This window comes from Carya illinoinensis, chromosome 3 (assembly GCF_018687715.1).
Source record: "Carya illinoinensis cultivar Pawnee chromosome 3, C.illinoinensisPawnee_v1, whole genome shotgun sequence".
Taxonomy (NCBI): domain Eukaryota; kingdom Viridiplantae; phylum Streptophyta; class Magnoliopsida; order Fagales; family Juglandaceae; genus Carya; species Carya illinoinensis.
In genome coordinates, this window is record NC_056754.1 from 46174638 (window position 1) to 46197605 (window position 22968).

The following is a 22968-nucleotide window of genomic DNA, read 5'->3' on the forward strand; positions in this document are numbered from 1 at the left end:
TGTTAATGAATATGAATAATTAATATAAATTTAATTTCAGGAGTATTAATATTATTTGAAGGTTTAAAATCATGATTTCTCATTAATTATTTCACAAACAATAGATAAAACAATGCTGTACGGTAATTAATATAGGAGTATGTGTAGTTCTCTATCCTTATTTTGTATTGGTAAAGAATAATTCTACTTATTATCTCTACATACTACATATTATATTTATTTTATTTTTATTTTTTTATAACAAATATGTGATATATAAATGATAAGCAGAACAACTCAATTAGTTTAATAAAAAAATAAAATAAAAAAATATTAAAATAAATAAAGTGTATAGTCCTCATTTATAAATATTAATATTCTTTTACTGTTTAAAAAAAAAAAAAGAGAAAAAGTATAATAAAAAGAGAAATGCTTAGGCCATAGCTGTGGCTCCCGCCGGAGGCCACCGTTAACTTTTTTTTTTAATATCTTTTTTTTAATAATTAAGAAAAAATTATTTAATATTATTATAAATTTTTTTATATATTTTTTTAAATATCTAAAAGTATTAAAAAATATTTGAAAAATATTTGTTAAACCTAGCGGTCGGCACCGGCGTGACTCTAGCATGATGCATAATGAAATAAGGGGTAAGAATTTGAAATGTGAAAAAAAAAAAAAAAAAAAAAAAAAAACCCCAAAAGCTCAGGCACGTGTAGCACGTAACAGTAGCAGCCTTAAAGAGGTAGCACACGTGCCGCGCACACGTACATTTCTGTGCGCAGCTGTACTCTGCTCCTTTGTGTTTCTCTGTCAGACCCATTTCCCTCTGTTTCTTTCTCTCATCCCAAAGGAAATTTCCCAAACACGGCCTCTCAGCTAGCTTCTTCACGTATTTTTCTGAAATTCTACCCTAATTTCACACCCAAAACGCCCTTGAATTCTTCCAATTCAATCTCCTCCTCCTCCTCCTCAACATGCAAGTTACCTAAACCACCTCCCCCACAGAATCTCTCAAACCCCTCTCTCTGAATTAGGGTTTTCCTTTCTTTCTTTTACATTAGCCCTTACTCCAATCCCCCTTCCTCAATCACTCACATTTTTTCTTTTTCGAGGTTTATTCGCTTCTGTGATGACAGTCACCTCCTCCAATGGCCCGCGCTTCCTCCTCACCCACCTTCCATTTCTTCCTTCTTAGCTTCCTCACTCTCTTCGCCATCAACCCTTGCCACTCCGACGATTCGGATGATGCTTTCTCGATCATCGGGTACGACTTTGACGCATTTCAAGGCGATTACACGCCGCCGTCGCCGCCTCCTCCTCCTCCACCACCTCACCCTCCGTCGCTCACGTGCGAGGACGATCTTTACGGGATTGGGTCCCTCAACACCTCGTGCGTACTCAACTCGAGCTTAATTTTTGTAGATGATGTATATATAGAAGGAAATGGAAGCTTATATATACTTCCTGGTGTGAGTTTGAGCTGTACGGCATTGGGTTGCTCAATTACGGTTAACTTGAGCGGGGTATTTTGTTTGGGTAGTAATTCGGCTATAGTTGCCGGGTCGGTGAGGGTGAATGCTTGGAATGCGAGTTTATTTGAGGGGTCAAAGATCAATGTGACTGCGTTGGCGGGTGCACCCCCCGCGCAGACTAGTGGCAGCCCTGATGGGGTTGAGGGTGCAGGCGGAGGGCATGGCGGGAGGGGTGCTAGCTGTGTTTCCGATAACAAGAAGCTCCCGGACGATATCTGGGGCGGGGACGCCTACTCGTGGTCGTCTTTGGATGTGCCCGGGAGTTATGGAAGCAAGGGTGGTACAACTGTTAAAGAAGTGAATTACGGTGGGGAAGGAGGTGGGAGGATTTGGATTGAGGTGAATACTACACTTCAGGTTAGCGGGAATCTATTCGCGGATGGAGGCGATGGCGGTGCTAAGGGTGGAGGAGGCTCTGGTGGCAGCATTTTCGTTAGCGCTCAAAGAATGTAACTCTCTCTCTCTCTCTACGTATCGCAGATTTTCTTTGAAACTATAATCAACTGATGCTTATGCAAATTGTGTGTGCAATCGATTATGAATCTATTGGTTTGTCTCCTCGTATTCTTCTTGTCATTTTCCCCCATACTGTCACGCGATTCCATAAGTTTTGCTCAAGAATTGCTTTTTCTGCGTGTAAAACCACAAATAACCTGCATCTCAATATAAAGAAAGACGAGTTCTAATACTTAACGATCCAGGAACGAGTTTTTAGCTTTATATTATACTCTTCACTCCAGATTATACGAGAATGTTTTAATTACCATATATAGTTTAGAATTTTAACCTTTGTCATGAACATCCAATAGACTCCATGTTGACCCTCACACTCCATCTTTTGGGGACGGTAAAGTGAACTGTACAGAGATACTTTTCAGTAGTAAGTTATTTTCCATAAGTGGCTTAGAAACATATTCAGCTAATGGTATCCTGTGGAGAACAGGATTGGAAATGGCAGGATAAGCGCCACTGGTGGAAATGGTTTTGCTGGAGGTGGGGGTGGAAGAGTCTCCATCCATGTTTTCAGCAGGCATGATGATACACAAATCTTTGTTCATGGTGAGACTCGGATTATTTATCTTGGTATTTAGTTTTTTATTCTCGAAAGAATGAACTTTGTCTTCTCTGGGTCAGTCGGGTATATTTGAACCAATCTTGTGTGCTTTCTAATTGATGTATATTACCAGAGGTATATATGCCTTGATCTAATTTTTTTTGACAAATTAGTTTCAGTGAAACCTGTCAATTGCTATATGTATAGTAGTTTGTTAAAATGATGATAATGATTATAGAAGGAGAGAGGAGGAAGAGATGGTTTTAATTTTGGTCACGGGTGGTGGGCAGTTGTTACACATGATTTAATTTGTTATGCATGTGTTTTATAAGTAGAAAAAGTAAAGAGTATACACAAAATGTACGGTTTTCTTTAACTTGAACTTTTTTTCTTTTTTTTCTTTTTGATAAGTAAAAATGTATTTATATCAATATGCGTAACCAAGTACATTGGGTGTATATAAGAAAAAACACCTAGCCCATAATAGAGACCCCTAATGTCATCGCCCAAGAGGGAGAAATTAAAAACCTATCCAATATACACCAAGCCTGATTGGGACAAAGCATGCCTCCCCAGAGCAAAGCAAATAACTGTAACTACCCCAACCCCTTGTTTCCCACAAGACTAATACCGCATGTGAATGATCCTACGAGGACGGAAAAGGCTTCATACTCCTGCCCTCCCTCGACTTGTACTACCTTCCTTTGCAACGTAATTGATTGCCCAAGTAAGGCGCTTTAACTCCCTGCTCATCTTAAATTTTGATTTTGTTTCAAGTGAGTGACCCACCTCAATTGTAGTGAATAGTGCTGCGAATTGGTTGTCAAATCCTCCACATGTAATACCTACACACTGCGGTATCTCGTTAACCTTTTGCAAAACGTAATCTAATGATGAACCGGCTATATTGTTTATCGGATGAAGAGATATCAGGGGGACAACATCTTCCCCAGGCACATCTCCCAACTTTAGACCAAGCCCCAAACATTCCTCCTCGCAAGGCACCAACAACAAACTCATACTCCCCCCCCCCCCCCCAAAAAACAACAAAAGAAACCCAAACCCACCATCTTATGCATTCAAATCCCATACCTCCTCCTCAACAGCTCCATTGTTGCTGTCACAAGATGTCTGAATTGATACCGACAGATTGGTATCTTGCGGCATTGGAGGTTGTGGATTGGCGGCTTATAGTGCACGATAAACTTTACCTCATAAAGCTTTAGACTACCATGATTACCAGGAGGGGCAGTTTGAAGTATAAAATCATAGCAATGAACATAAGATTTACGAATCAGATATGCTATTTGAATGAAAAGGGTAAAGAATGCAAAATCTATTTTCTATGAAACAGTATGGTTAGTATATACTTCAAGTTTAAAACTTTAAAAGAAATAAGGCAGTCTTCTTGTTATCTCGTACAAGATTTTTATATAAACCACATAGAGAAGCCATTGGAAAGTGTGCTTTCGCTTTAGGAAGCACCTGAAGATTTCAACTTAGTGAAAAGATTGAAGAATAGTAATTTTTCCTTTTTTGTTATTCAAATTTCACATTATTTTTAAGAAAGATAATTTGTAGTTTTATGCCTTTCGAAAGAACACTATTGTGTGGATGGTGGATATTCCTTTTTGTTAACTTGATACTTTTGGTTCTTATAATTAGTTGCGTTTTTGAGTGTTTTATCCTGCAGATTATGAAGTGAATAGGTTTAAATCTGGAGTGCCTGTTTACCGATAAAAAAATAAAAAATAAAAAAAAATAATTCTGGAGTGCTTGGTAAAGGGGTGCAGTAGCCTTCTGATACATCTATTTCCTATTGGTCAATATTTTCTTCAAACTAAAATGAATTTACAGCTGAGAACTTTTTCATGCATCAACTGGCATGGTTTTTGCCCATTAGAAAAAGAAAAAAAATTTAAAATAAAATTTGGTCCAGTTTCGAATGTTATGTTCAAAATATTTGCAGTTGTTCCATTGCTCGTGGTAAGTTAATAGGAATTTCTGTCTTTTTCCTCTATGCTTAGAGGAGCTCTTTCGCCACAGGCTGTGATAATCCAGCATTTGCAAGAATAATAACCACATCTATTTTATCACATGCTTGTAATTTTGTTTGCAGGAGGGAGTAGTTTAGGCTGTCCTGAAAACTCAGGTGCTGCTGGGACATATTATGATGCTGTGCCTCGGATTCTTGTTGTGAGCAATCACAATAGGTCGACGACGACGGATACACTTCTGTTAGACTTTCCTAAACAGCCACTTTGGACAAATGTTTACATTGAAAATCATGCTAAGGCCTTGGTTCCTTTGTTCTGGAGTCGTGTACAGGTAAAGTCTGTGGATTATGTAGAGAAAATTTAATTCAAATTAATGTGTACAGGTAAAGTCTCTGGATTTGGGGTGCCGTCCTCTTCCCTTTTTTATATATTTTTTGTTTTTAAAGGAGGTTGGGAAAGAATTTATAGGAGTCAATTGCAGGACAGCATTTCTAACCAAACTTTGAAAGCTTTTGGCCTTGTTTATGTAACAAGGTATTCGCAGGTATCCCAAACTTTCAAAGTTTGGTTAGAAATACTGTCTTGCAATTGATTCCTGAAGACTAAACCCAAGAATGCTTAGAAAATGACAATGCATTTAACAGGTTCGAGGGCAAATTCACTTAACATGTGGTGCAGTTTTGACCTTTGGGCTTGCACATGTTGCTACATCAGAGTTTGAGTTAATGGCAGAAGAGCTTTTAATGAGTGACTCAGTTGTAAAGGCAAGTCAGAAGCACGTTTTTGTGCTTGCTTTTTAATTTTGAGTTTAGATTCAGCATTTTCGTTTAATGGTGACGTTTTTTTCCTATGTATATTAAAAGAATTCACTTTTAGAACATGATTTCACTCTGGCACCATTTATCTACCTTCTGAATGATATAACCTTACTAAGGCAATATTATCTCTCCATAATCTTTGTAACACCACCTCTTTTTCCATATGTATGTTGATCTTTTTGCGAAATATTTTTGATGGATTATTATTAACATACCTTCTTCTTTTGTTAAGTTCTTATCATGGATTATGAATAAGATACCTGATATTTTTGTTACTTGCAATTATATTTAGATATATGGGGCTCTACGAATGTCTGTCAAGATGCATCTGATGTTGAATTCCAAAATGCTTATTGATGGTGGTGTTGATTCACTTGTGGCAACGTCTTTGCTTGAGGCCAGCAATTTAGTAGTTCTCAAGGTAGTAAAATCTCCAATATTTGGCTTTATGTTGCTTTCACGTTAGGAATGATGTTTGAATATTTGGTTTGTCAGGGATCCTCTGTGATACATTCTAATGCAAATTTGGGAGTTCATGGACAAGGTTATTTGAATTTGTCTGGACCAGGAAATCTGATTGAAGCACAACGGCTGATTCTATCATTATTTTTTAATGTCAATGTAAGCTGAAGGTTCTTTGTGTAGTTTTGAATTCATTATTTAGAACGGTATGAAAGGTTTATGAGAAAAATTTGTCAGTTAGCTTCACTAGCTAGTTTAATTTAGGAGACGATTCCTGCAAAAGCATTTAAGATATCTACACACTTTGGCATCTTTGAGATGATTTTTGGCATTACTCCCTCCCTCCCCTTTTTGTGGTGCATACATGCCCATTTTATATATGTTTTTCAACTTCATTCTTTCTCCAGTATGTTCTTAAGGTGCTTTTTGTTGTGCTTTCTGAATCCTGGTATTTTGCAACTATAACTGTACAAAAATTAAAGTTTTTTATTTAGCTTTACCATATGCTCAGTACTCTCTTTATAACATGAAGGTTGGACCTGGATCTGTTCTTCAAGGTCCCTTGGACAATGGCAGTTTTAATGATATGTAAGTGATATTTTATACTGCTAAATGCTGTCATTACTTATTCAGTCTAATATTCATTCTTTTGAATTTGATAGGACACCACGACTCTACTGTGAACTCCCAGATTGCCCTGGGGAACTTCTTCATCCACCTGAAGACTGTAATGTGAACTCTACGTTGCCCTTCACTCTTCAGGTGTTCCATTAGCCAGATTGAGCACTAAGTACTTATCTTATTCAGATGAGTGAATGGCTCATGCGCTGTGATTAAGAGTGTTGCCTTTGTGTCTCTGACAAATGATTGGCTTGGCTTACTGCTGCAGATCTGTAGGGTTGAAGATATTATTCTTGAAGGCATTATAAGAGGATCTGTTGTTCATTTTCACTGGGTCAGAACTGTGGTTGTCCAATCTTCTGGAGCAATTAGTGCATCTGGGCTCGGTATTACTTTTTCCCCTTATGTTAAAAACTTTAGTACAGTGAATGCCCAGCTAGTTTGCGCCGGTTTCAATTGATAAAGAGAATATTCCTTTGAAATCTTTTTTTTCTAGTTCTGGAGTTTATTATATCATCTGAAAATCTAAGTTATGCCTTCTACTTATAAAAAAAAAAAAAAAAACTGAACTATGCCTTCTCAGTTACATCATGTTCTATGGATTCTTTACTCCAAAGGTGTTATTTAAGTACACAACATGTATACAAAAAAGATACCTATCTAGAAAGTGAAAATTTTGCAAGAAATTATTGACATAATGGACTCCATGCAGGCTGTACTGGTGGAGTGGGTAAAGGAAGAATTTTTGAAAACGGTCTAGGCGGCGGCGGCGGACATGGTGGCAAAGGCGGTGATGGATATTATAATGGCAATTTCATTGATGGTGGTGATGCATATGGAGATGCTGATTTACCTTGTGAGCTTGGTAGTGGCAGTGGAAATGATAGCCTTGCTGGTGCAACTACCGGTGGTGGTATAATTGGTAAGTCGTCGAATGTCTTGAGTTAGTAATTATTTGTTTCCTATTGTTGCTTTTGTAATCTGTGGTCTAGATAAGATTGTTGCGATGTGGTATTGGGTGCCATGCTAACCATATGGAGTTGAGGCCTGTGCTAATGTCTTATTTGCTTTTCACTTATGCATCATGCTTCCTCAGGAGTCGGGCTTGAATTTCTACAGGATCACTTGTTTAATTGACACGTGAGTTACAGTTTTCATGTTGCAAAGTTTGCCATATATCTGAAACTAGCTGGAGACTCATGTAATCCTATGTTTACTGTCTTGAAACCAATCAAAAAAACTATAAACAAGAGCTTAACAGTTATAGAAAGCTCCAATGATTTGAATATTGAACAGGAGGAACCGTATTGGAAGTTAAAACATTTAAATACAATTAACCAATTTTGAGTTCGGTGTAAAGGGGAATGCTGCTTCACAATGAAATGAGGACAGCATAATGGCTTCTAGTATCTGCAATATCTCGTGATTTTTCTGTTAGAAATATATTCCCTGCTCGTTTATTCTTTCTTTGACTTATAAAAGAATATGCCCTTCTCTTACTTATAGTAGAGAGAGAGAGAGAGAGAGAGAGAGAGAGAGAGCTATTTATCAGGTTCTATTTTTTTTGGTGGATATTCTATGATGATTATTAGTGTGGTTATTGAAAGAAGGGAAAAATGGCTATGTACACACTTCAAATTGTGAGTGACATAGGGACTCTAGTTAATGCTTTAATATGAGAACTTATGGAAAATAAATGGCTCTAGCTGTGTCCACATTCTGACAGTGGATAGAAATTCCTGGAATTAATTTTTCTAGTATCTTTTATAACACCCCGGATTCAGCCCACAAGAACTTCTCCTTCCGGGCAATTTGGGATCCATTTACTAACCTTCTACACTCAATCTGGGTTATTACACCTTTAAGCCTAATGAGCTCTTTTTTCGGCCCATATGTTAACGCTCGTGGCCAAATTATATGTTGGCTTGAATTTTTTTTTTTTTGGATGGGTCTCATCAATATATCAGTTTTTTTTTTTTTTTGGTAAACAGTGATGGGTTCAATAGAGCACTCATTATCAAGTTTGTATCTCGATGGTTCACTTAGAGCTGATGGAGAAAGCATTGGAGATGCTGGAAAGCAAGGTAGTGGGAGCATCGGACCTGGTGGTGGATCCGGTGGAACTGTTCTTTTGTTTGTTCATTCATTGACACTAGGTGATTCTTCTATTATATCAACTGTCGGAGGGCATGGTAGTCCCAATGGTGGAGGTGGAGGTGGTGGTGGAAGAGTTCACTTTCATTGGTCAGATATACCAGTCGGGGATGCATATCTACCCATAGCAAGTGTGAAAGGAACCGTTTATATCGTGTGAGTATCTAATCTTTGTTAGTAATATGTAGTGTCTAATGAATGATCAGGTTGTCCAAACTAATTTTCATCATGGCCTAAAATACCTTTACTTGGTAACATTCTCTTTAGTGATTTTCCATTGCATTTGTCTTTTTTTTTTTTTTTAATTTTTTTTATAAGTAAATAATACTAATCCTGCTTAACATATATGTTCTTGGAATGGGTCTTCACCTGCTGGGTAGTTAGATTATGATTAGTTTACAACTAATGGAAGTGAATACCAATGATTTCTTGGTCTCCCATAACTAAATCCTCAAGCATTGTGATGATCTGTTTTTTTTTTTTTTTTGATAATTAATAAGAGAAATTTATTCCAAGTATATAGGCATAGCCCAAGTACACAGGATGTATATAAATGAGAAATACCTACTTACAAGCTAAAGCAGAAAAACAACTAAGCAAAACATTACAATCATTCTGGTTCCTTACAAGATTATTCACCCAAAAGTTTAAAGTACTAAGGAAAACCTCCCTAAGTTCCCCTATAGAACGTTCAGAATGCTCAAAGCACCTCCTGTTCCTTTATAACCATAAACGCCAAAGTAGGCACAGGGGGATCATCTTCATCAGAGCAGAGTTAATTCTACTCCCCTCAATACCTGGCCAGCATGCAAAGAAATCCACCACATGTATAGGCATCACCCAAAAATGCCAACCTTAACAAAATTCTCATTCCACAACAATGTCGCCACCTCACAATGAAGAAAAAGATGATCAATAGATTCTCCATCCTTATTACACAAAAAACAGCATTCAGCCACCTGAAAACCTACCTTCCTCAGTTGTCAATGGTTAGAATTTTCCCAAGGGACACCAGCCAGCAAAAGAAAGCAACCTTACTAGGCACCTTGGCTTTCCAAATGCTTTTCCTCAGATAATCTTTGACCCCATGATTGGTTAATGCCTTGTAAAAAGAACTCCATGAAAATCTGGAATTAACTGTATGCGCCCACAGCAAACTGTTCTCCCTGCTTTGGTCAAGCTTCATCTCATATAATCTTCCTAATAATTCTGAAACTTCACATCCTTCCCAATCCTGCACATCTCTAGTATATTCCACATTCCAGCAAGACCTATTGTTAGAAAAATGATAGGAATCAGCCACAACAGCCCCTTTATCTCTAGCAATCCTGAAGAGATTAGGGAAATCAACCTTAAGAGGTGAATCCCCATACCAAGTGTCATGCCAAAAATAGATCTTTGTCCCATCTAATTTTTTCTTCAGATTTCTGTTCTGAGCTTTTTCTTCCTTTTTCTCCCTAATTGTAGGGGAGGATTTGGTAGAGGTCATGGCCGTGCTGGGGAAAATGGGACTGTCACTGGGAAGGCCTGCCCCAAAGGGCTTCATGGCATCTTCTGTGAGGTAGATTTTCCATCAACATATCATGTAATTTTTAGACTTCTTTTTAGGTCTATAGGGTATTACTAATTGTATAATGTCTAACGTGGGGTTAAAAGATAGTTGTATAATTGAGTAGTTGTAATATCTTCAAAGCTGTAATTGACTCCCAAGTTTATTTGATTGCTTTGAATTATTTGAGGCATAACTTCTAAAGTGTAGCTACATCCATATCTGTTGGTTTGTTGATGGAATAGTTCACTTCATTTTTTATATTTTCTTTTCACTGATATTTTGATTAAATTTTTTTTTTCTCTTTCTTAGTCCCGGTTTTTTTGTTATGCCATTTTTGTTATGATTTTACACATGACAAGCAAATTGTGCTGCAGGAATGCCCTGTTGGCACATATAAGAATGTCAGTGGGTCTGATAGAGCCCTATGTCATGATTGCCCATTGAATGAGCTTCCGCACCGTGCCAGATATCTTACCGTTCGAGGTATCACTAAGTTACTCCTGTTTGCTTCTGTGGGCAAAATGATGACTTTATTTTTGCTTTAAGTTTTACTTTTAAATAGCTCTATCAGAAAATTTCTTTCTGAGGTATTTGAAGTGTTGTCTGAGGTTTTCCTCTATATTCTACCTTTGATGTCATAGTTTTATCATGTAAATAAATCCTCTAGGTCTCTGTGTGTGTGTGGGTAACTTGGTGCTTAATTCTCATTCCAATCCTTTCAACAGGTGGTGTTACTGAGTCTCCTTGTCCATACAAGTGCATATCTGACAGATTTCACATGCCACATTGTTATACAGCACTTGAAGAGCTGATATACACTTTTGGTGGACCATGGTTATTTGGTCTTATACTCTTGGGTATCCTAATTCTTTTGGCTCTAGTGCTTAGTGTTGCACGAATGAAATATGTTGGTGGAGATGAATTACCAGCCCTTGTTCCTGCTCAACCTGTCTCTCGAATTGATCACTCCTTCCCCTTCCTAGAGTCATTAAATGAGGTCTGCTTCCAATTTCTTCCTTCTCTGTTCATGCTTTCTCGCATGTTATGATGATCTAATATACACCACTTTGAAGCCTGTTGCAGTTTTGTACCCCTTTTAAAAGCTATAAGTTGGCTTTCAGGTTTTGGAAACAAATAGAACAGAGGAATCTCAGAGTCATGTGCATAGAATGTACTTCATGGGACAAAATACTTTCAAGGAACCTTGGCATCTACCTCACTCCCCTCCTGAACAAGTAGAAGACATTGTGTAAGCTCTCTTTCTCTCTCGGCTGTGCAATTAATTGGTGGTTAGTTTCTGTTACACTAATGGTGATAACTCGAATTTTGTTGTGCTTGAATTTATGTTTAGTAAAGTCCTTGAGTTTTTTTTCATAGATTCATATCTTGCAGTCGCTTAATTCATAATAACGTTAGTTTATTGTTTCATTTTCATGGCAGTTACGAGGATGCATTCAATAGATTTGTGGATGAGATTAATGGTTTAGCTGCTTATCAGTGGTGGGAAGGATCAGTTTACAGCCTTCTCTCTCTGCTTGCTTATCCACTGGCATGGTCATGGCTACAACGGTGTCGAAAGAAGAAATTACAGCAACTGCGTGAATTTGTTCGATCAGGATATGATCATTCTTGCCTGCGTTCTTGCCGTTCACGTGCTCTATATGAAGGGCTAAAGGTCAATTTCTTCAGAACTTGTTCTCCAAAAGTTTTCCCTACATGTATAATGTCTTTCCTTGGACTTTTTAGTTTTTAGGATATTTTTTTTTGGATAAGTGAGGAGATTTTATTAATCCACATAATTAGGTGAAGCCCAGGTACACATGAAGTATACAAGAAAAGCCTAATTACAAGCTAAGCATTGCGAAATGCAACATGAAGGCCATTAAAACTTGTTCCATTCAATACAATAGACGATGCCCAAAGTAACAATGTATGAAAGAAGAAGTCCCTAAACCCTTCCGGTGAGTGCCCCCAATCCTCGAAACAACGGCCATTCCTCTCATTCCCTATGCACCACATTAAGCATAGAGACACCATCTTCCAAACGGCTGCGATCTGCCGGTTGCTTCAACATGACAATAAATCTATCACCCCCCTAGGCATGACCCATGCAATGCCAAACCTTGTGCATATTTCATCCCATACAGCCTTTACGACTTCATAGTGAAGGAGGTGATCTACTGATTCACTATCATGTTTGCACATGAAGCACCAGTCTATTATGTAGAGGCCGCGCTTTCTCAGCTTGTCAATAGTCAATATTTTCCCATGAGAAGCCAACCTGCAAAAGAAAGCAACCTTAAGGGGAGCTTTACTCCAAATGCACTTCCAAGGAAAGACATTCGGGGAGGGGGTCGACAATACCTTGTAGTAGGATCTGACTGAGAAGTTCTTGTTCCCTGTAGGTGTCCAAAGCAATTTGTCCTCCCCACCTGCATGTAAATTCAGCGCATTTATAACATGCTGTAAAGGTTAGCAATGTCTCCCATCTCCCAATCATGTACAGCTCTAATAAATCTCACTGACCAATGAGTGGAATCAGAAGAGATGTCCATGCTATTAGCCATTGAGGCATCCTTATCTGACGCAATCCTATAAAGAGAGGGGAAAGCGTTCTTCAAAGCAGTATTGCCACACCAAATGTCATGCCAAAATCTGATTTGAGTGCTCCTACCCACTTCAAATATGCAATTAGCGAGTAAGTCATCCCAACAAATACATTTCCAAACACCCACTCCCTAAGCCCGTCTTACTTCGTTAGAGCACGAACCTCCCTAGATGCTCCTGTTTTAACATCGATAATATTCCTCCAAAGAGCATCTCCTTCCTGATGATACCGCCATAGCCATTTTCCTAAAAGGGTCTTATTGAACGTTCTCGATTTTCTGACCCTCAATCTGCCATAGGACAAAGGTGTGCAGACTTTATCCCACTTAATCAAATGGAGTTTTTTCACATCCTCTAAGCTGTCCCACAAGAAATCACGAGAAATCTTCTCCAGTCTGTTCGCCACTCCTGCAAGCAAAGGAAATAAAGATAGAAAGTATGTTGGGAGATTGGATAATGTGATCTTAATTAATGTGATTTTGCCACCTTCAAATAAGTAAATTCTCTTCCAACCCGCCATTTTACATTCGATCTTCTCAACAATCCCATCCCACATAGCCTTGGATTTATGAGGGACCCCCAAAGGAAGTCCAAGGTACTTCAAGGGCAAGGATGACACCTTGCAGCCCATGAGGGCAGCCAAGTCACTTAAATTATTAACCAAACCAATTGAAACTATTTCAGATTTTGATAGATTCACCTTAAGACCGGAGACAGCTTCGAAACAAAGCAAGAGGGCTCTCAAGGAACAAATCTGATCGGGATCCAGTTCACAGAAAATCAGCATGTCATCAGCGAAAAGTAACTGAGAGACGAGAGATTGATAGACTACCATGTGAGGAACCACCCACAGAGAAATCCAAGATGAACATCGCCATCCCTTTCAACATTCTACTCAAAACATCATTTATTAAATCCCAAGGGGTTGGCCCAAGTGGTGAAAGTCTTGGTCTTGAGGTCTCACTCCCTTCAAGGTCCAATGTTCAACACCTCATGGGTGCAAACAATCCTTTGGGCCCACACCTCTTGGTGAAAAGTTAACTATTTAACCAGTTCCCTGCATGAAAACTTATGAGGATGCAGTGCAGTGGACCGGGGTTTACTCTACAAGGATGGGTCCGAAGGGTCTAGCCTAGAAGAGGTTCCCCAACATAAAATAAATAAAAAAAAAAAAATTCTATTACTAAAATGAATAGAAGAGGGGATAAAGGGCCCCCTTGTCTCAAGCCTCGAGAGCTATTAAAGAAGCCTTCAGGAGTGCCGTTAACCAAAATAGAGAATTTGATTGTTGTGATACACTTTTTCATCCACTGACACAATCTTTCCCCAAATCCGTACTTGCCAAGTATATACACCAATAAATCCCAATTTATATGGTCAAAGGCTTTCTCCATATCCAATTTACATGAGATACCTAGAATGTTGGCTCAAACTCTACTCTCCAAGCATTCATTAGCGATGAGGGCCGAGTCTAGTATTGCCTTTTACAAAGGCATTTTGGGACTTCAAGATAATCTTTCCCATGAATTTGCTCAATTGCTAGGCTAGAACTTTAGAGATGATCTTGTAGACCCCACTCACCAAACTTGTAGGACGGAAATCTTGCGCCTCTACCGACCTTGCCCTTTTAGGAATTAGGGCAATAAAAGTGGCATTAAGGTTTTTCTCGTTTTTCATAAAAGAGTGAAATTCAAGAAAGACCTTCATGATCTTAATATTCTTAATATCTTACATTTAGATAACCTTCTTATTATGTGCAGCATTATTTCTACTCCAGGTTTTCTACCTAACATTGTGTTGGTTTTTTAACTTTTGATGGTTGATAAAAAGTCTTATTGATCTTGCTTCAACAGAAACCTCTCTTCTTCTCAATAGATTAAAGAATTTTATTGAGGAAATATATGTAGGATTAGTGTTCTTGAACATAATTATCTTTCAAGACCTAGACTTCATCTGGAAGTTAATGAGTTAACAGAAGTCAAACACTTCCTATTTTGTGAACTAAACAAAGATTTCAGCTATCGCATTGGATGTATTCATACTTGAAGATTTTTATTTTATTTTATTTTTTTTATGGAGCTCAAAAACTTGTACTTGTTAATGCTCTTGATTGCTAAGATTTAAAGTCTTATGGTGCTGATTGCTCTTGCTAGCGATCACTTGTTTACATGACAGAGTGCTCTTATTGTTTTGTTTGATCTTAATGGATCAACAATTCTCACGGTAATGTTTTCCATCTTCTGTTGCAGGTAGCTGCAACTTCTGATCTGATGCTTGCTTATGTAGACTTTTTCCTTGGTGGGGATGAAAAGAGATCTGATCTCCCCCCTCGTCTTCATCAAAGATTTCCCATGTCTCTAGTTTTTGGAGGAGATGGAAGTTACATGGCTCCTTTTTGCCTACAAAGTGATAATATTCTTACTTGCCTTATGAGTCAGGTTTGTGGCCCATAATGTTTTAAGCTTGTCCTTTATTTAGTTTTTGCACTCATATATAGCGTATTGATATAGTTCGTGGAAGGAAATTTTGTTGATTTTTATACTTGATCACCTTTCAGTCTATTCCACCTACCATATGGTATCGACTTGTGGCGGGTCTAAATGCTCAACTACGCTTAGTTCGCCGTGGGCACCTGAAGATATCTTTTGGTCATGTTATAAGCTGGCTTGAAACCCATGCAAACCCTACTTTAAGTACATATGGTGTACGTGTAGATCTAGCTTGGTTTCAGCCTACAGCTTCTGGATATTGCCACTTTGGACTTCTCGCATGTGCTATTGAAAATGAAAGTGCGCAGCCATCAATTGGTAGTCAAGATATATCATTACTACCAGAGCAACAGTCATGGTAATAGTTTTCTTGGTTTACCGTTACTATTTAAAATAGAGCTATTCCTGATTTTCTTTTCTTTTATATGCAGTTTGCACAGAATTCATAGGGAAAATCCACTGGACCATTTGAGAGATTGTGAGCATTCAGTGACGTGCAGGAGGAATTTTGGAGGGATTCTGCATGCCAAGAGCTTACGGATGCTTAAACAGAAGAAGGCTATATGTTATCCCTTCTCTTTCATAGTTTATAATACCAAACCTGTTGGTCATCAGGTAGTTAAGATGCTAGCTGTGTAGACTGAATGCGCTAATACTTTCCTTATTATAAATTGGTTGCATCTTCCCAATGCTATTCTTACACATTCAAATTTTTGCAGGATCTTGTTGGTTTGTTCATCTCTGTACTACTCCTAGGAGATTTTAGTTTAGTCCTGCTTACTTTACTACAGATGTACTCTATTTCGCTGTTGGACTTCCTTTTAGTTCTGTTTGTCCTTCCTCTTGGTGTTTTATTTCCGTTCCCAGCTGGAATCAGTGCTTTGTTTAGTCATGGACCCAGGCGTTCAGCAGGTCTTGCCCGTGTATATGCTTTGTGGAATATCACATCCTTGATCAATGTTGTAAGTTGTTCTCAACCATTTCTTCCATATTCAAGAAAGATTATTAGAAAGTAACAAGGACATTGTTATTTGAGATATGTGCCAGTCTCTGCTACTAATTGGAATACTTTTCTTTTCAATTTCAGAAAGCATTTCTTTTAACTAATTCAATAGTCATCTCTATGGAAGCGACAATATTAACAATGTGGGTTATCTTTGAATATGGGTTTATGAGATTGTATGAGAATGCTTGTATTGCTCAAATGGTAGTATTCTGACAGCTGTTAATGTAATGTTTTTACATCTGACAAATTGGGACCGTTTATAACTTACCCACTCTGTACCGTATCATTGCACAGAGACTTCACCACTAATATGCTTGTAAACTAGTAACAGATGACTGCCGAAACAGCTTTGGAATTTGCTTGCATATTTGTCACATGCACTCTAAATTGTTTCTGATTGCTTTTGGCTAATTTAGCGTGCTACCAAGAAGAGACGTGTGGTGTTCATTTTTATGATTCTAATGTTCTTGAAAATACTCTCTCGTAACAGGTGGTTGCCTTCATTTGCGGTATACTTCATTATACTACCCACTCAAGTAAAAAGCATCTAAACTTTCAGTCCTTGAATTTTAGCGTGTAAGTAGGTTGTACCAGCTGACATTGCTTGCAATTGTTGATTCTATTGTTCTCAGTTATAGTGAATATACTTCAAGTCAACAACTAATCATATCTGGAACTCCTTTGTGTGCCATCCGTTTGTGTTGTGATGGGAAATGCAGGGATGAAAGTGAATGGTGGATGCTTCCATGTGGATTAGTGCTGTGTAAAATTATCCAAGCACGACTCATTGATTGCCACGTGGCTAACCAGGAAATTCAAGACTTCTCATTGTATAGCAGTGACCCGGACGAGTTCTGGCAGTCATGAGGAATTGGTTGTACAGCCCCCAAGTTATATACATCTGCCCCTTTTTTTGTGGCCCTAATCATTTTTTTTCCTTACATAAAGCATGAGATAGCAGCAGGTAAAGTGGCACGTAGGAATTATATTATGTTGAGAGGACAGGTAATTAAGTGGTGTATACGAGAGACTAGAGAGTGAGAGAGATATATAGAGTAACATCAAACCCTTTTAGCCCTTGTTGACATGTTTAGAAGTTGTGTCCAATATATTGAAATTACGATGTGTCTATTGGCTACTGAACCTACTGAACGACTGCAGTTTGCAAGGTTCATTGTCAATATTCAGTCTACCATATTCTCTCTTTGGTCCTCAACTTTGATGCTTTTAATTTTCTCTTTGGCCCTCAATTTCTATGCATAACTTAATTTTTTTTTTTTGGTCCGAAAGATCCCATGGTTCTAATTCAAATTATGCCATGTGGTCGGGGGTGTAGTGTAAATGTCTTCAAATTTAAAATTTTTTATTGTGATAGCCATTTGCCTGGGATTGCTTTATGTAACGTTCTCGATCTTACAATAACCAAGAACTTACTGCAACCCTTGAATATAGAACTCCAAAGATACTAAGCATGCAGAAACACCAAAACCCAGATAACCAAGACTGCAGAAACAAGAATCAAGAATGACCTGAATGAAAGATTCCCTTCGTGAATCTCGATAAGGAATTTTCGAGGAATTCCCAACCTCCAACTTGTATTAAAGCTCAATGATTTCAGATGAATTTTACAAAGGTCATGCACTACTTTTATACACGCAGCACATGAAGAACTCAAAACGCAAGACTACAACCATAAAATGCATTTACAATCCCTAAAATTGAAATGCACCGTATCACTAACACGGCTTAAAGAACTAAACGGTGCATACAACAAAATGCAACGTATTACTAAAGTGCAACTACAAGTCGTACAGCTCTCTTTGACAGTTAAATATGTTACAGCCTCTTCACTCCTTCTGCTGCTGATTTGCACACAGTCACCCTTCTTCTCTTCATGATCTCGCCCCCAAGCACCCGTGACAATCTCCTCCTCTTCAAGAGCCTTGCCTCCAAGGCACCCGTGACACCTTACAAAACCATGACTACTAAATGAGGGTATAAAGATCTCAATTTGTACAATAATTCTCAAGAATTATTCTCCATATCAGCACTTACCCATTTAACCAATATTTCAATGACAACATGGTTACCTACTTTCTTTATTCTCCTCTCCATAATCTTTTCAGGTTCAAGTTGAATAACCCATTCATCATCAACAGGAGGAAGTGTAGACAAAGGAACAATGTGCTCTCCTACTTTTTTCTTTAGCAAGATACATGGAACACTGGATGGATTTTTGATGAGGATGGTAACTGCAGTTTATAAGCAACTGAACCTATCTTTTGACTGACTTGAAGGGGACCATAGAACCGAGGGGCTATTTTCATGATATACCTCATAGCCACTGATTTTTGTCTATATGGTTGAAGTTTCAAAAACACCCAATCTCCAACCTCAAAGTTCCTCTCTGATCTTTTCTTATCAGCATACAATTTCATTTGATTTTGAGCTTTAATCAAATTCTCCCTTAGTAATAATAGCATCTGTTCTCTAGTTTTTAAGTGCTGGTCAATAGCAGCATTTGCAGTAGTGCCTACCACATACGACAGCAACCTGGGGTGTGACATGCCATATAAAGCCTGAAATGGAGTCATGCATGTGTAGGCATGCACAGTTGTGTTGTACTTCCATTCAGCTAAAGGAAGCCAAGTACTCCAATTCTTTGGTATAGAGCTACTGTATGCTCTCAATTAGGCTTCAACAGCCTTGTTCAAAAACTCAACTTGTCCATTAGTTTGAGGATGGTAAGCTGAACTCATAGTTAAGAGAGTGCCCTGCATCTTAAAAAGCTCCTGCCAAAATGAGCTTGTAAAAACAACATCACGATCTGATACAATTGTCTTAGGCAGACCATGCAACTTGAAAATCCTAAGAAAAAAATTTCTGCAACCTTAGATGCTGTATATGGATGAGCCAAAGGGAAGAAATGACCAAACTTGGTCAATCGATCTACCACTGTGAAAATAACTGTCATGCCTTTAGAAGAAGGAAGGCCTTCAATAAAGTCCATAGCTATATCCAGCTAAGGATTCTGAGGAATAGGTAAGGGCTGAAGCAACCCTGCAGGTAAATTATTTTCAGATTTGTTGACTTGACAGACTTGACATTCTTTCACCAACCTTCTTATATCCCTTCTCATGCCAAGCCAAAAAAAATCAAACTTAGCCCTCTGTAGAGAGTCTTATGATACCCCACATGCCCAGCCTCTGGATTGTAGTGTATATACTGCAACACTTTTTTCTGAAATGCTGAACCAAGAACAATCACAATCTTGCCATTTTTTTAGAAGAAGGCCTTGTTGCAAGGAAAATCCTCCCGAGGTCTGTTCTCCTTTCTGTAGTGCCTCCATCAACTGAGTAACATGAGAAGACTCTAGGTAACTTTGCTTCAACTCTGTTATCCACATAGGTGTTGGAAAAGTGATTAATGCCAACGTAGCAGAATCATCTTCCATCTTTCTTGAAAGTGCATTAGCTACTTTGTTGTCCCTACCTCTCTTATATTCAACCTTAAAATCATATCCCATAAGTTTGGAGATCCACTTATGTTGAGCTTCTGTAGCTATCTTCTGCTCCAAAAAGTGTTTTAAGGCTTGCTGGTCATTCTTGATCTTGAATGGCTGATCCAGTAAGTATGGTCTCCATTTACCCACTGCACTCACAAGTGCTAAGAACTCTTTCTCATATGTGGATAAGAGTAAGGCCTTACCCTTAAGTGCCTTACTAAAATAAGAAATGGGTTGATTGTTTTGCATTAACACAGCTCCTAACCTAATCCCAGATGCATCACACTCAATGGAAAACTCTTGAGAAAAATTTGGCAGTTTCAAAACTAGGGGTTGAGCTACATCATTTTTTAGGTAGACAAAAGCTGTTTCAGCTTCTTCAGTCCAAGTAAAAGAGTTCTTTTTCAACAACATTGTCAATGGAGCAGCTATAGAACCATAATTTTTGATAAACTTCCTATAATAACCAATTAGGCCTAAAAACCCTCTTAAAGCCTTAACTGTTTTAGGAAGAGGCCACTCTAACATGGCTGAAATCTTGGTAGGATTTGCTTTAACACCCTCACCAGAAATAATATGGCCTAAATAGTCAACCTCCATAACTCCAAATCTACATTTAGACCACTTAGCAAATAATGTATGTTGCTGTAAAACAGATAGAACTGTTCTCAAATGCTCCAAGTGTTGAGTTAAATCTTGACTGTAAACCAAGATATCATCAAAAAAGACTAAGACAAACTTTCGAAAGAAAGGCTTGAATACATTATTCATTAGTCCTTGAAAGGTAGCAGATGCATTAGTAAGCCCAAAAGACATTACTAAAAACTCATAATGGCCTCCATGAGTTATAAAAGCTGTCTTGAGAATATCTTCTTCTTTCACTCTGATTTGATGATAACTTGATCTTAAATCAAGTTTAGAAAAATACTTTGCTCCATAAAGCTCATCAAGAAGCTCATCAATCACAGGGATTGGAAACTTATCCTTGATAGTTTCCTTATTAAGGGCTCGATAGTCCATGCACATCCTCCATGTGCCATCAGCTTTTTTCACAAGGAGGACAGGTGAAGAAAAAGGGCTTTGGCTTGGCCTAATCACCCCATTAGTCAACAAATTTTGCACAATTTTCTCAATTTTTGTTTTTTGGTAGTGAGGGTATCTATAAGGTCTCAGAGAAATTGGGGTAGTGCCATCTTTTAAAACAATTTGATGATCAAATTGTCTAGGTGGAGGTAACCCAACTGATTCCTCAAAAACAGATTTATACTATTGTAAAACTTCTTCCACTGCTGGTAAGAGCTGCTACTTCTCAGTGTTATCTTGAACAACAAGTTGCAATAACCAACCTTGCTATCCAATGAAGGAAGATTTCATCATATTCACCCCTGCCTTTACTTGCAGTTTCTCAGTTAATAATCCCTGCAACAACAACTCTTTATCACCCACTTTAAACTGCATTGACATATTCGAAAAGTCCCATTGAATAGGTCCCAAAGTTCTGAGCCATTGAATACCTAATACAATGTCACAACCCCTCAAGGTCAATACATGAAAAGGAACCCTGAACTTAGTCCCTTGCACACTGATTATTTCTTTATATCTCCCACTACTTATTATTTTAGTGCCATTAGCTACTTTCACATGTAAACTCCTATCCTTAATAACCTTCAGATTGGCAGCTTGTACCACCAATGGATCCAGGAAGTTGTGAGTGCTTCCTAAATCCACCAAGATTTCATAAGAGAATGACCCAATTTTTCCTACCAACTTCATAGCATTATTGCTCATGCATCCTGAAATTGCATGAATAGACACCTCCAGTTCCTCAGAACCTTTATTCACTAATCCCTTGGATTCTGGCAGCAACTGTTCTACAACCTCTCCCACACTATCAAACATTTCCTGATCCTCATCATTTTCACCATGGAGAAAGTACACCTTAAGTTTTTTACGAACATGACTGGGGTTCCATTTCTTTTCACAATGGAAGCACAACCATTTCTTTTTTTTTTCATCTATGTGAGTAGAATTGACCTTCTTAAAAGGAAACCAACCCTTCAGATCTTTATTAACCCCCTCGACAGGCTTTTCACTATTAATTGGCCATTTATCAGCAAAGTAATTGTTTTGCCTCCAAGACTTTCTTGTAGAAAACATATTCTTCTTGCAATTTAGCCAGGCCAAAAGCAGCCCCAAGATTCAAGAGATTGAACATCTTCACAGGAATTCTGATTTCATCCCTCAACCTACTAATGAAACAACTCATCTTGTACCTCTCAGATAAACCCTTCAACCTATTTGCCAATGCCTCAAACTGAGCTATATACAAACTGATAGATGTAGTCTGTTTTAACCTTGTTAAAGCTTCCATTGGATCATCAAAAGCTGATGGTCTAAATCTTGCTTGTAAAGACACTACTAATGACTCCCAAGAATTAAAGAGGCCTGAATCTAAGGCATTTTGATATCACACAAATGCCTCTCCTTCCATGTGGTGAGAGGCCACCATCAACTTTTGATGGAAGGGAATTTGGAAACAATCAAAGTACTGGTTGGCCTTGAAAATCCAACTAACAGGGTCATTTCTACTAAAATGTGGAAATTCGAGTCTAACACTTCTCTGAAAAACAGTTCCGTCACCATTATTCCTTGGTTCACCAGACACTTCCCTTTCTCTAAAAGAATTGACATTGAGAGATTCAACTAAAGAACTCAACATATTCGACATGTGATCTAACGTTTCAGTTATTCCAGAGATTGCTTGATGATGTTGATCCAATTGCTTCTGAACCACTTCTTGCTGTTTTTGAGATTCTTCTTGTTGAATTTTCAACGCTGCACGTGTGCCTTCTGCCATTGATACTAACTATAAGGATCAACTACTACTGATACCACTTGTAACGTTCTTGATCTTACAATAACCAAGAACTTACTGCAGCCCTTGAATACAAAACTCCAAAGAAACTAAGCATGTAGAAACAACGAAACTCAGATAACCAAGACTGCATAAACAAAAATCAAGAATGGCCTGAATGTAAGATTCCCTTCGTGAATCTTGATAGGGAATTTTCGAGGAATTCCCAACCTCCAACTTGTATTAAAGCTCAATGATTCCATATGAACTTTACACAGGCCATGTACTGCTTTTATACATGCAGCACATGAAGAATTCAAAATGCAAGACTACAA

At 38.1% G+C, this 22968-nt stretch overlaps 1 protein-coding gene across 2 annotated transcripts; it reads left to right on the forward strand.

Moving 5' to 3' along the window:
- Positions 1–761: 761 nt before the first annotated feature.
- Positions 762–17490, forward strand: LOC122304409. 2 transcript variants are annotated; one of them, XM_043116670.1, is made up of 22 exons: positions 763–1963; positions 2458–2573; positions 4688–4896; positions 5210–5329; positions 5676–5804; positions 5879–6004; positions 6378–6433; positions 6508–6607; positions 6735–6852; positions 7179–7388; positions 8458–8776; positions 10088–10181; positions 10547–10655; positions 10898–11169; positions 11294–11421; positions 11613–11847; positions 15029–15217; positions 15337–15626; positions 15700–15883; positions 15988–16230; positions 16765–16850; positions 16994–17490. In XM_043116670.1, exons 1-22 carry the CDS (start codon positions 1131–1133, stop codon positions 17139–17141), a joined length of 4314 nt encoding a protein of 1437 aa, XP_042972604.1. In that variant the 5' UTR covers positions 763–1130; the 3' UTR covers positions 17142–17490. The 2 variants fall into 2 exon arrangements, with proteins under 2 accessions (XP_042972605.1, XP_042972604.1); XM_043116671.1 differs by lacking the exon at positions 5210–5329 and having other exon boundaries at positions 762–1963.
- Positions 17491–22968: the final 5478 nt, after the last annotated feature.